General features: G+C 35.9%; 1 protein-coding gene across 4 annotated transcripts in view; it reads right to left on the bottom strand.

Moving 5' to 3' along the window:
- Positions 1-13,652, bottom strand: part of MED13 (mediator complex subunit 13) — a 95,065-nt gene that overhangs the window by 57,813 nt on the left and 23,600 nt on the right. For 3 of the 4 annotated variants that reach the window (XM_089900958.1, XM_089900959.1, XM_089900960.1), the window contains 5 exons: positions 10,425-10,570; positions 9,391-9,588; positions 7,730-7,924; positions 6,955-7,138; positions 6,649-6,759 (listed from right to left, as the gene is read on the bottom strand). In XM_089900958.1, coding sequence (XP_089757084.1) covers positions 6,649-6,759; positions 6,955-7,138; positions 7,730-7,924; positions 9,391-9,588; positions 10,425-10,570 — 834 coding nt within the window. The remainder of the gene's footprint in view (positions 1-6,648; positions 6,760-6,954; positions 7,139-7,729; positions 7,925-9,390; positions 9,589-10,424; positions 10,571-13,652) is intronic. The other variant, XM_022552737.3, reaches the window with a different exon arrangement.

Here is a 13,652-nt window from a genome sequence, read left to right as displayed (position 1 = left end):
CGCCAAAAATATTAAACCTGAACCTAATTAAGCCTCTAGATCAGCAGTGTCCAAAATAACTTTCTGTGATGATAGAAATGTTCTATATGTGGCTACTGAGAACTAGAAATGTGACTTGTGCAATGGAGGGGCTAAATTTTTATTTAAATCCAGTTACTCTGAATTTAAATAGCCACAGCGACTTTCCTGGCAGTCCAGTGGTTAAGACTCCATGCTTCCACTGCAGGGGGCATGAGTTCGATCCCTGGTCCAGGAACTAAGATCCTGCATGCCGAGTGGTGTAGCCAAGTAAATAAATAAATTTAAATAGTCACTAGTGGTTACAAACATAGCTAGTATTAGAGGACATGGCTCTAGAGCTACCTTCCATTTACAGAAATGCAAGGGATAAAAGAAGTTAAATGACACCAGAAGAACAAGTTAAAATACGTGACAAATTGAGAAAATCCATAATGTGGGACATTCTATAGAACAACTGACCTAGTTTCTTCAACCAAGTCAATGTCATAAAAGGAGGAAGAGGATTAAAAGAGAGACCTCGAAAACTTAACAATCCAATGTCTACTCCTTATTTGAATCCTAGTCAAACCAACCAACTACAAAAAAATATTTCTGAGACATATCTGTAGAAGGTATAAGATGATACCAATAAAACACTGTTCCTTTTACCAGGTGTGATAATGGAATTATAGCTACGTAAGAAAATATTAACATTTTTCAGAGTTGCATACTGAAGTAGGAGTGAAATGACGGTATTTAAGATTTGCTTTAAAAATCTTCAGCAAGAGGGATTCCCTGGTGGCGCAGTGGTTGAGAGTCCACCTGCCGACGCAGGGGACGCGGTTGGTGCCCCGGTCCGGGAGGATCCCACGTGCCGCGGAGCAGCTGGGCCCGTGAGCCATGGCCGCTGAGACTGTGCTCCGCAACGGGAGAGGCCGCAACAGTGAGAGGCCCGCGTACCGCAAAAAAAAAAAAAAAAAAAAAAAAAAAAATCTTCAGCAAGAGTGCAGCACAGGTGACTGGCCAAATAAAGCATTATACCTCGACAGTGTCATGGAGTACTATGAACTTAAAAGAAAAAAGAGAGTGGAACTATATGTGCTAATAAGGAAAGATACCCAGGATAACTGTTTTTCAAAAAAAGCACGTTGAAGAACAGTATACAAAGCATGATTCCATTTGTGGAAAAGAAAACAGGCAGGCAGGTCTACATACATGCATAACAGGGAGAACTTGTCATTTTAAGCTTTATATTCGTGTGCATTATTTAAATTTTTTAAATAGCATTTTAAAAAATTTAATAAAGTTATTGGTCATTAAAAAAACAAACAGTAGGTTCTATCCAATGTAAGAATAACCCCTTCTCTAACCAACCCCTCTTCGAATATTTTCAATGACAAGGACCACATTACCTTATGAAATGCAGCTCCTCCAGTTGTTAGAAAATAATATATTGACTAGAAACTTGTCTTTTCTATATCAGACATTTATATATATGTGTGTATGTATAATTTTTTCCCCTATATCCAGACATTAGTCCTATTTTGAACTCTATTTCTAAAGCTGTGCTGTCCAAGAATGGTATCCAAAGTCACATGTGGCTAACTAGGAACTCAAAACGTGGAGAGTACAAATTGAGATGTGCTGTAAGTGTAAAATATCCACCAATTTTTAAAGGCATTTATGAAGGAAAGAATGTCAACTATCTCTTCTAATCTGTTTTTTTTTTAAGGTTATTTTATGACATATAGTTTTTTGTTTTTTTAATTTATTCTTGGCTGCGTTGGGTTTTTGTTGCTGTGTGCGGGCTTTCTCTAGTTGCGGCAACTGGGGGCTACTCTTCTTTGCGGTGCACAGGCTTCTCATTGCGGTGGCTTCTCTTGTTGCGGAGCACAGGCTCTAGGCATGTGGGCTTCAGTAGTTGCGGCACGTGGGCTCAGTAGTTGTGGCTCACGGGCTCTAGAGCATAGGCTCGGTAGTTGTGGCGCACGGGCTTAGGTGCTCCCCGGCATGTGGGATCTTCCTGGACCAAAGCTTGAACCCGTGTCCCCTGCGTTTTTGGCAGGCAGATTCTTAACCACTGCATCACCAGGGAAGTCCTCTAATCTGCATTTTGCTTTGGAAAATATAGTTGATTTCTATAAAAGTATTTTATTCATGTTAATTTGTACTGGCTTTTGTTATTTTTTAAATAAACTAAGCACTGCTTTAAAATTTCCCTAAAATGATATAAATAGACGTGACCCACATAAATAAAAGCATGTTCGGATACCCTATAATTTTTAAGAGTGTAAATGAGTTTTGAAACCAAAAGTTTAAGAATTCATCAAGTTATGCAAGGCACTAAGGAGAAAAACAATCTCCAATAATCTGAGGTGAGCTACCTGGTTACATTCCAAGTATACAAGGGATGTGAAAAGTAAACAGCCATACATTCCTTTGTCCTTCCATAATGCAAAGAAACTATTAATTTGGGCTATATACGAATAGCAATGGCTCTCCAAAACTTTGGTAACATTAAATCATAGTTCCTTTCTTCTATATAGACCTTTTTCTAAAAGCTAATCTTCTTTAGAGACAACTGAATTTCATATTACAAGTCAACCAAGTTGGAGAATCTTTCTAAAAAAGAAGTTGTCCTGAAAGTATCAGAGTGATTCCTTTAATTATTTTTCCTATTAGTTGAAGTTCCTAGTATTTTAGTGTTAATATCTAAAATTTATTGTATTGCTTTCTACTTATACAGCTTGCTAAGTGCTAATTTTCTTATGAACATTCCACGAGACTGAAGTCTAATATCCATAAATGTGCAGTTTTTAATCTCACTAACAACTGAAAAATGCCAATTAGAACAATTTTATGCTTTTCACTTACTATAATGGGAAAAAAATAATTTTAAGGACAGTTCTCAGATAAGTGAAAGCATAAGAAAAACCAGCACTCTTATATGCAAGAAGTGGGAGTGAAACTGGTAGAAGCTTTCTGAAGTCACAAGCAAAGTTTTAAATAGCCCCCTTGCCCACAACTCTCTATCACATCACCCACCTAATTTTATTTCCTTCTTAGCACTCACCACTCTTAAATTTTAAAAGGATTAAGAATTTTTTCTGAAAACTAATTATCTGCCCCACTCCCCTTAGCATGCAGGCTTCACAACAGCAGGAGCCTTGTTCACTAATGTATCCTGAGCCTTGGACATCGTCTATCAGAGTGTCAAAAAAAAAATCTAATAAATAACTAATAGTCACAAAAGTATTATTTTTTAAAAAGTAAACAAAAACAAAAAAACCTTTGGAAACAACCTATTTGTCCATCAAACCCAGAATGATTAAATACACTATGGTACTTCCATTCAGTGGAATGCCAAGAAGTTTTTTTAAAACAGTAAAGCAGATCCACAAGTAACTAGAATGGAGAGATCTAAGGCACATGAAGTGAAAAAATAAACTGCCAAATACATCTGTATTATGTTCATGTGTTGGGAGGAAAAACACATATACATACAATATTACAGAGAAAAGCATGAAAGGATAATACCTAATTGGCAAGTAGTTACTTCTAGGGAGAGAGAGTAGGATTTGGAAAGAGAGTGGTCAAGCAGTACTTCAGCCTTATTTGTATAATTTAAATTTCTTAAAATCACATATATATCATGCAAACTGCTTATATTTATGCAATTTTTTTTCAAATCAATTTCTAAGAGAAGGGTCCAGTCCTATCTTTCACACAGAGTAAATGTACTACAAACATTTATCAAAAAACAAAACAGAGGAAAATGAGGTAACGGAGAAAGCAGTAACAGCAGGGGAGCTTCAATCACTTCTATGGCTGAAAGGACAATAAGATGAAGTAGTCTCATCAGATCACAGAAGCTTGGGATGGTGCTACAACCACAGCAGGAACTGCCCAATGGTAACTGGGACCACAGATGGGACACAGAGCTGCTGCTGAAGTTGGCTCGAAAAAGGGGTGGGGAAATACCCTGGTTTCTTTCCTCCTCTTATCAACCAATCTTCTCTTAGTGCCTCCAACTAGCCAACTCCAAAAAGCAAGTGAGCCTAATCAAATCATCACACTGACATCTTAAAATCATACAATATCATTTGTCAGTTATATCGCAATAAAACTGGGGGGGGAAACCAAAAAACACATGTTAAAAGCAAGGGAGCCTAGGAATTCTAACTCCCTGCAAAACAGAACAGAGCAAGGAAAATGTAGGAATAGATCTGAGAACAGACTGGCTGACCAGTACAGTCAGTTATCAATGTATGTGCTACGTCCTATATTCTATACCAGGAGAGGATACACATAATAGGGTGGCTCCAAGTCTGTTTCAAGCCTTACTTATGAACTAAAGAAGAGAACCAGATTTGGGGGGGAGAGGCAGGGGTACAGGAGGAATCTACAATATGCAGTAGTTAAAAAAAAAAAAGTGAATGAAAAAAATAAAAAAGTAAATGATTAGAAACACTGTATTTACTAGAAGGGTAAATTTACCAAAGCTAGTCGAACATACAGATTATAGGAAATTTCATCATATCAAAGCTCTAAATACCTAGGAGGAATTTCTGGAATTAGGAAAGAAAGTATGTTTTTAAAAATAAAAGTTCGGCTTAGAGCAAGAATTAAAACTTATGTTTACCAACATGCATTTTCAGTGTCTTCCTCTACAACTAGTCTAGACAAATAGACTTAAAACCCAAATCTTTCAAAAAGAATAAAGCAATGCCTAGGTTAGAAACTAAAAAAGAAGAGCTGCTTGATAAAAATGCCAATACAGTGAAAGAAAAATCTAGTTTCTTTTAAGCATTCTATTGGTCTTAGACCAGGGATTGGCAAACTTTTTTGGTAAAGGACCAGATGGTAAACATTTTAGACTCTGGGGGGCCATACAGTCTGTCTTGTAACCACTCAACTCTGTAAAAGCAGCCAGTTAATATGTGTATGAACAGATGTGGCTCTGTCCCAATAAATTCTTACTTATGGACACTAAAATTTGAATTTCACATAACTTTCGCAAAATATTTTCCTTTCATTTTTTTCAAATATTTACAATTGTAAAAACCATTTCAGCTCACACACCATACAAAATAGGTGAGCCAAATGTGGTCAACAGATAGTAGTTTGCCAACAACCCCTGGCCTTAGTCAAATAATGCATTGAAGCCCTGCATTTCAAGACTAAGTTTGGGACTTCCCTGGTGGTGCAGTGGTTACGAATCTGCCTGCCAATGCAGGGGACACGGGTTCCAGCCCTGGTCTGGGAAGATCCCACATGCCGCAGAGCAACTAATCCCATGTGCAACAACTACTGAGCCTGCACTCTAGAGCCCGCGAGCCACAACTACTGAGCCCGCATGCCCAGAGCCCGTGCTCCGCAACAAGAGAAGCCACCGCAATGAGAAGCCCACGCACTGCAGTGAAGAGTAGCCCCTACTCGCTGCCAACTAGAGAAAAACCCACGCACAGCAACGAAGACCCAACGCGGCCAAAAAAAAAAGAAGACTAAGTTTGGTTTTTTTCCCCCTCAAGGTGAGTGTGGTTTTTACTACTTTAAACTGTTAAACAGGAGCTAATCTATCCATATTTTTATTCCAATCTCTCTTGTCAACAACAGAGGCAAGTTTTTAACACGGTTGCCAGACTTTAAAACATTGTACAGTCTTTAATCCAAAGAATCTATATAAAAGAAAACTTAATCTATGCAAAAACACATCAGAACACTTGAGAGTCTGTCACTGCACTCAATCAAACAGAGCTAATGTAAGAAAAACCTTAGCCCTAACCTGCAAGCACTCCATCCCTTTGGCTCACGGCCATGACAAGAAGGGGTGGCTAACTGTGCATTTGTAAGTCATGGTTAGGGATGTCAATGCCATTATTTATTTACTTGACTGCAAAAACATATGACCTATCGTTAATCTGTAGAATAAAATAATAAACTCTAGGCAACATAATCTTTATGCCTGTGATAAACAAATCTCATCAAAATCCCCAATATATAAAATAAATATCATTGCCTAAAAAATTCCAAGTACATCCATTCTTCTACCGACCTTTCAACCAACACAGTCTATTAGAAAGCCTGTATTTTTACATTACAGCTTTGGTCCCTTGTAGAATCTTATTTTCTGAATCTTAGTTCAGCATTTCACCTACAGCTTGACCAAAGGGATGTTATAAGAAACTGCTGCGCAAAACCCAATATTGTATTTACTATAAAAAAGACTGAGAAAAATTTTACCTCAGTGTATCATATATCTTTTCTATGAGAACGCTTGGGAGAAATTTCTCAAGCACAGTGCTATTTATGAACACTTTTCTCAAGAGACTTGTGTTCCTCTTACCTGATAGATGCTATATATTCCATAATTCAGTATAAAATTCTTTTATTTGGCTATGAATCCAAGCTTTCACAGTCCAGCTCTGGTAACTGTATAAGAACCTATACATTTGTATGTCCTTCTATAATCAGCTCCGTATTACTGAATTTTTATTTTCCTCATATTTTTTTCTTTTGGAAAAAATCCTGTGTTTACGTAAGGTATCTCAAACAAAGTGGGGCCTAAGTATGCAACAGCATAAGAAACTACCACACATACATGTATATACCGACATCAACCAAACAGAAAAGAAAAAAAAAATCTACCTCAAACAGCTGCAATTTGTTCTTTGTGTAGCTTCAACAAAATCCCAGGATGCTACTTTATCGGCTGTCTCTTCTTCACATAGACCACCTGATGAAGCCGAATACTTCCTCCTAAGATTTGAAATTATAAAACTCTTTAGAATTCATAAAATTTTTTGTAACCCTGAATTAAGCATTAAAGTTGAATTTTTAAAAATCCATTTTTTCAATTAAAATCATATGAATAACAGTTTATACTTTAAATATCTCTTATCTACAAGTAACTACCAACATGCAATTTTTAAACTTGAAGATGAAAATACATACTTGTTCTGTGCCCTGTTCAAATTACATTCTTGCCAAACTCTATCCACCACATGATTTGCTAATTTTCTGGGTATTTTCCCACCATGATGGCTAGTACTATCAGAGCTGAAGCCATCAGATACTGAAGAAAATGTGATCCATTTCTGGGCAGACTGAGGATCAACTGAAAACAAAAAAGAACAGGCTGTAGGAGAATAAAGGTAGGTTTAAAATAACATTATTTTGTTTTTGTTTTTTTAAATTTCTGATATAACTTGCCCTGGTAAGATAGACAGCTGGATAGATAGCTTACCAGTAGCTATCTGGTAAGCCTACTTATATTTTGAGGCAAAAAAGCATGTCACTTTACTTAAAATACAGAAAGCAAAAAAAAAAAATTTGAACAGGGAATGGGAACTGGATGATAGTGTTATATCAATGTTAATTTCCTGACTTGGAAGATTAAATGGTAGTCATATAGGAAAGTGTACTTAATTTTGGGAAACAGACTGAGTACTTAGGGGTAATGGGGCATCATCCCATGATGGGGCATCATGTCTGCAGCTTTTTCTCAAATGGTTCAGAAAAAGATCAGTTATAAGGAATGGATGCATAGACAGAGGGTGATGGAGCAAATGTTAACAGTTTGGGAATCTGAATGAGAAGAGTTCCTTGCACTGTACTTACAAACACTTCAGTAAGTTTGAAATTATTCCAAAATAATTATTTTTTAAGTGTACTATATTCAAGGTAACAGATTTATCACTAGAGCGAATGAAACAAACTAGTACCATACCTGTTTGAACTTCCTCAGGAGATGTAGGTGGTGTAAGAGTAACTGAAGACATAGCAGGATCTCTTGTGGAAGCAGGCACTTGGTGGACACCCAAGCAAGAAGCTGAACAGTGAGAGGATCCCACAGAGCTAGGAGTAGGAATGTCTGACTGAGGGACTAGAACAAAGCATGCTGGGTAGATCATTCGGACACCCGCTAAAAGGAAAAAAAAAAAAAAAGGATAAGAAAATCAATTACTATTGTGACTGTAGTGGGATTAGTTTCACTCAAAAGTGCAATAACGGAAAAGTAGATATAATATGATCACACTTGTTAAAATAAAAATACATTTAATGTACTTTTATAAATGTACTCTTTCTGGCATAAGGTTTTTCTTGAACAAGCCACAAGAGCCTGGTAGTAGTGGTTACCTTTAGTGACAGACAGAGACTTAGAAGAAAGCAGCTTTCTCTTTTTGCTTTTGGATTTTCTAACCATGAATGTGTGTTTCTTTTTTAAAAAAAAGATCTTTATTTGCAAATTTGACCAAGTTTATTTTAAAACTTTAACAAAGGTAACTGGCACTAGAAATACGGACCATTTTCTGTTTTCTTCTTTATATGCCTCTATTTAAAAAGCCAAATATATGTTTGTGTTTTGTTTTTGTTTTTGACACAACTACTCTGGTTAATAAATTTACTGAAATTGAATACTGATATTTCTTTTATTAAAAAAATAAGGTAATCTCATATATAACATTTACCATATGAATCCATTAAATACAGTGTTGCAAATTCTAATCTGCTCAACCAATTATCTGTTCACCCATACATTCCCCACACCTCCCATGTCTCTCTAAGGTGGAGTATACATCTTCACCTCATTGTTAAGTTGGGCTGTGCAACTTGCTCTGGAATGTAAGCGCATGTGATAGATGCCACAACCCAATAGGAACTTCAGATGTACTTGCAGGATCGATGCAGCCTCTCCTACTTTATGTCCTCTGCCTTGTCTCTGGCATGTCTCAAATATAGTTTACCTTGTTAACCTAGGTCCCTAAGTAAGAAGATAAATATAATAAAGCCAACCTAAATAGTGCTGACCTGGACAAAGCAAATCAAAGCCACAAGTCCTTTTGGTATACATTTTCTGTCTTTTATCAGAGGCAACAGCTTTACCAAATGTTAAAATACTGCATCACACACGCTGTCAACCTCCAAATGTTATTCATTCATAATTATTTTCTTCCCACCTTTAGCATTTTTCCCTCTAGGTGGAATATATTTCCCTGCCCTAATGACTTTGGTTTGGTCATATGACTAGTTTTACCTAATGGAGTGTGAACAGATGCAACATACATCATATCCCTAGCAGAAGCTTTAAATACACTTATATGGTTAGGCTCAGTCCCTACTGAATAATAGGGACTCTGTTCTTGTAAGAATAGTATGTCCCAGATACTGGGGTGCTCCTTGAACCTAGGCTGAAGGATGAGAAGACACAAGAAGCCAAACCACAACCAAACTGCAGCCCTTATGTACTGTAAGCAGGAAATAAGGAAGAAATAAATGTTTGCTGTTAAAAGCCACTAAGATATCAGAGTTATTATTATTCAGCAAAATCTAACTAATACATACAGTCACGTATTTCCCCCCTTAGGATTAAATACTCGGAATCCCTACCAACAAGAACTTCTACTGCAGCTAAAGAATCATCTTCCCAATCCATATCTTCCTGTTTTTCTTCAGACATCTCCTTCAAACAAGATGAGACAGGATAGAACTGTTTCCATTCACCAATCAATTTTTTTGTAGCTGAATCGGACATCTTGAATGCCTGTCCTGTGAGAGTGCCATTTAGTCCAAATGGGCTTAAGATAACTAGAAACCCAAAACAGATATCAAGTAAGTACCTAAAGATGATTATACCAAATAAGATGACACTGAACAGTATGGCAAGTAATTATGCAATTCAAAAAAAGGAAGAAAAGGAAATCCATAATGATCAATTCCAGAAAAAATCAATTTATTGTACCTCATTATTTTGAAGATAAAGTACAACACTGAGCTTATTATAAAAAACTTAAAATTTTGTCTACCCAAAAATCTCAGATGGACAGAATTTCTACATAAACTGGGAATACTTGTATATCCTTCAACTTCTCTTGACTTTCCCCTAAGGAAAAGCAATTTGAGGAAAAATAATGTGTGTGTGTGTGTGTAAATAAATCTAAGTACTTATTATATGCTGCCATGTAAATTTTTAAAGAGCAAATACTAGGCTTAGAATTAAAACAAGAACATACTGCCAGTTCTTAAAAACAAATCATCAATCTTATAAAATATTTCCTCTAGAGGTCAACCACTTTCACAGTAAGAATTATATCAAAAGTTCTGTGTACCTATGTTAAAAATGGCTTATGTGACCTGAAACACAAGATAACTTTGAAAATATAAACATGTACACCACCTAGAGGCTATTTAAAGAAACACTTTAAATTACGCTAACATTCATGTACAAGAAATTTTTTAAATATTTGTATTAAAAAACTTATTTCATTGACTTAATACTCAAATGGGAAAGAAGTAAACTACATCAGAATCATCATTAGGCTAAAGATCGGGGGAAATCTCATTAATCGCTACCAATTTCAGTAAGAATTTTTTCTTGAAACAACAATAAAAGATCAAATAACTAAGCCAATAAAATAATCTACCTTGAAATGGGCTATTAGACTGTTGAGCAAGGGTGATATGTTCTTCACTAAGAAGATATACAGGTTGATGTTGGTTAATTTCCACACTGGTACAAACATTGCTGTCTCCATGCAAGAAAAAGGTGAAAGAGCAGGACAAGTGTTCACTAATAAAGAAGAAAAAGTTATATTTTAGTAATGATTTATAGCCAAAAAAAAGTCAAGTTGCTTTTCTTTTTTACGAAGTTATACCACAAAAATGTACATTCTCTTTAACCCAGAAATTCCACCTCATCATCTAAAGGGAAAAAAAAACCCAAAAACCACAGATATGAGCAAAGATTTAGCTATAAGAAATGTTCTTCACAGTACTGCTTATAATAGAAAGAGCTGCAAAGAAAGGAACCAGTTAAACAAGTTAGGTACACCCACACATACAATTATGATACAGCCACCAAAATAAATAAAGGTGGGGGAGTGGGTTTAATGGAAAAGGCAGGCTTATAGTCTCAATTTTTTTTAAAGAAAAAAAGAAAGGTTACTTTGGTGGAAAAACATCTAGGTGTACAATAGAATTAAAGATGACCTAATTTTTTTGTTTGTTTTCCCCTCTATATAAAAACATTAACTACAAATATATTTTCTCATTTTAGTATTTCTGAAATTGGGCTGAATTCAATTAACCAAGCATTTAATGTACTGCCCCCCCGCCCATCCCCAGTGAAGAGTTTTTTTAAAGCAACAATGAGTCTTACAACTGAAGGCATCCTAGAATCAAAGTTATATGCAAGGGCTTCCCTGGTGGCGCAGTGGTTGAGAGTCTGCCTGCTGATGCAGGGGACACGGGTTCGTGCCCCGGTCCGGGAAGATCCCACATGCCGCGGAGCAGCTGGGCCCGTGAGCAATGGCCGCTGAGCCTGCAGGTCTGGAACCTGTGCTCCACAACGGGAGAGGCCACTACAGCGAGAGGCCCGCGTACCGCAAAAAAAAAAATAATAATATAACTAATAAAACAAATCTTTCATGGTAAAGAGTCAGGAGACACTGTCTAAAGTTCATCAATCAAGGCCTAGAGGTATAAGCATCTCTGGAATTATGGCAGTAACCACCAGAAGAAGTAAACAAAAAATTAAAAAACAAAAATAAAAAACAAACAAAACCTGGTTACTTCCAGGGAACAGGACTAGAGTAATTAAGCAAGGATCTTTGCTTTTTCTAAATTTATGATACCATTCTGTACTACCTGAATCATTTTACTCTTAAATTTTTAAAATTTATGAATTCTATACATTAATTAGTGATTACTGTATTCTTCCCCATCCCAGTAGCTTTTGTTGCTTTAAAAAAAAAACTTATTTTCAGAATAATTTTGAATTTATAGAATAGTTACAAAGATAGTATAGAAAGTTCCCATATACCCTTCACCCGGTTTCCCCTAACATCTTACATAATCATGCTACATTTGTCAAACAAGTAATTAACATTGGCACATTACTACTATTAACTAACGTCAGTCTTTTATTTCTTCACCAGATTTTTCCACCTATGCCCTTTTTATGTTCCAGAGTCCAATCCAAGATACCACACTGCATTTAGCCAATTTTTTTGTTCCTGCCTTATTGAGATATAATTGATGATTATAGGAAATCAAATTATTTACATTATTTAATAAATAAATTAAGCTTGTTTCTTCTGATTAAAAAACTAAGTCTATTTGAATAACTACGGTTGAGTAATTACAGAAACTACAGACATTTGCTTTGATATAAGAGTACAGTTGACCCTTGAACAACACAGGGGGGTTAGGGGTGCCAACCCTCCCCATGCAATGGAATATCCCCATATAACCTAGTCCATCCTCCATATGCAAGGTTCTGAATCCACAGATTTGACCCACCATGGATCATGCAGTACTATACAGTATTTACTACTGAAAAAAATCTGCATATAAGTGAACCCGTGCTGTTCAAGGGTCGACATATAAATCTAAAATAATCACCAAATCAAGATAAGAGACTTGTTAACTAATACACTTAGAAAACCATCCATCCAAAGGCAGACCATTGCTAATGCTCATTTAAAATAAACTCAATTTTATTATTGCTTTTCAACAGTGGCAAGGAACCGATACTACAAAATAGACAAAAGAAAAAAAAAAAGTAACCAAACGCAAACCTAACTCTAAATGCTTAAAACAAAACATACATGTCACCCTCCCCACCCACACACATTCAAAACTCTGCATTAAACTTAGTATTATATTCAGATATACTAAACCACCAAGTGAAGGCAAGTGTTATTCCTTTATTCAAAAGTATAAAATGCTTTATTCAAAAAGTATTTTATAGCAAAGCACATGACACTATGCTAAGCACAATTATTTAATTACAGTTATGGCAGTTATGGTAAGTGCTGTAACAAAAATCAGGTACAGGATACTAAGATACGGTCTTAACAAGACCTAATGAAAATAAACTTTTAATTCCTAAGGGAAAAAGAATCACACTTGGGTAACGTCATAAAAGTTATCTTATTTCTTATGGTGCCTTACATCAGCCTACCCCCCAATACCTATTACTTCACCAATCTCATTTCTTACTAGTCTTCCTCTAATACTTACCCTTCTCCCTCAACTGACCTCTCTGCTGTTCCTTAAACACATCAGGCCTTTTTACCTACTGTTACTCCATCTGGAACACTCTAAATAGCTATATTCACCTTCATCAGGTTTTTGTTTAAAGACTTTCTAGATGAGGTGTTCACTGATCACCCTACTTTAAATTGTCCCTCAATTCCTCTTCTGGGATTTGTTTTGGCTTAAAAAAATAATCACAATCTAACATATTATACAGTTTGTTTATTTCTTATAGTCACCAAGATTGTAAGTGCTATTGGAGGAGGAATCTGTTTCCTTTGTTCAATGTTGTATCCCCAGCATCTAGAATAGGTCCTTGGCACACAGTACTAAATACTGTAAAGTCCACATCTGAACCACCTATTATTTCTACCCAAACATATTCCTTTTCCTATCAAGTCTATATCTGTATATAGTTGTACAAGCCAGTAACATAAATCATCCCAAATTTTTCACTTTCCTGAAACTCCCTACATTCAGCTAATTTATCACCAATTGCTAGTGATTCTAGTTCTTAAATAATTTATTTTTTGTTTTTTGCCTTTTTAAGGTCTGAGTAGCTGTTGAAATCTCTAATTTATCTTTCTTTACACCACTGTCAGCTATCTAAAAAT

This window comes from Delphinapterus leucas, chromosome 19 (genome assembly GCF_059928025.1).
Source record: "Delphinapterus leucas isolate spDelLeu-1000000601 "Yukka" chromosome 19, BTC_Dleu_Yukka2, whole genome shotgun sequence".
NCBI lineage: Eukaryota > Metazoa > Chordata > Mammalia > Artiodactyla > Monodontidae > Delphinapterus > Delphinapterus leucas.
Note: the sequence above shows the minus strand (reverse complement) of the source record. Positions and strands in the feature narration are given on the sequence as shown.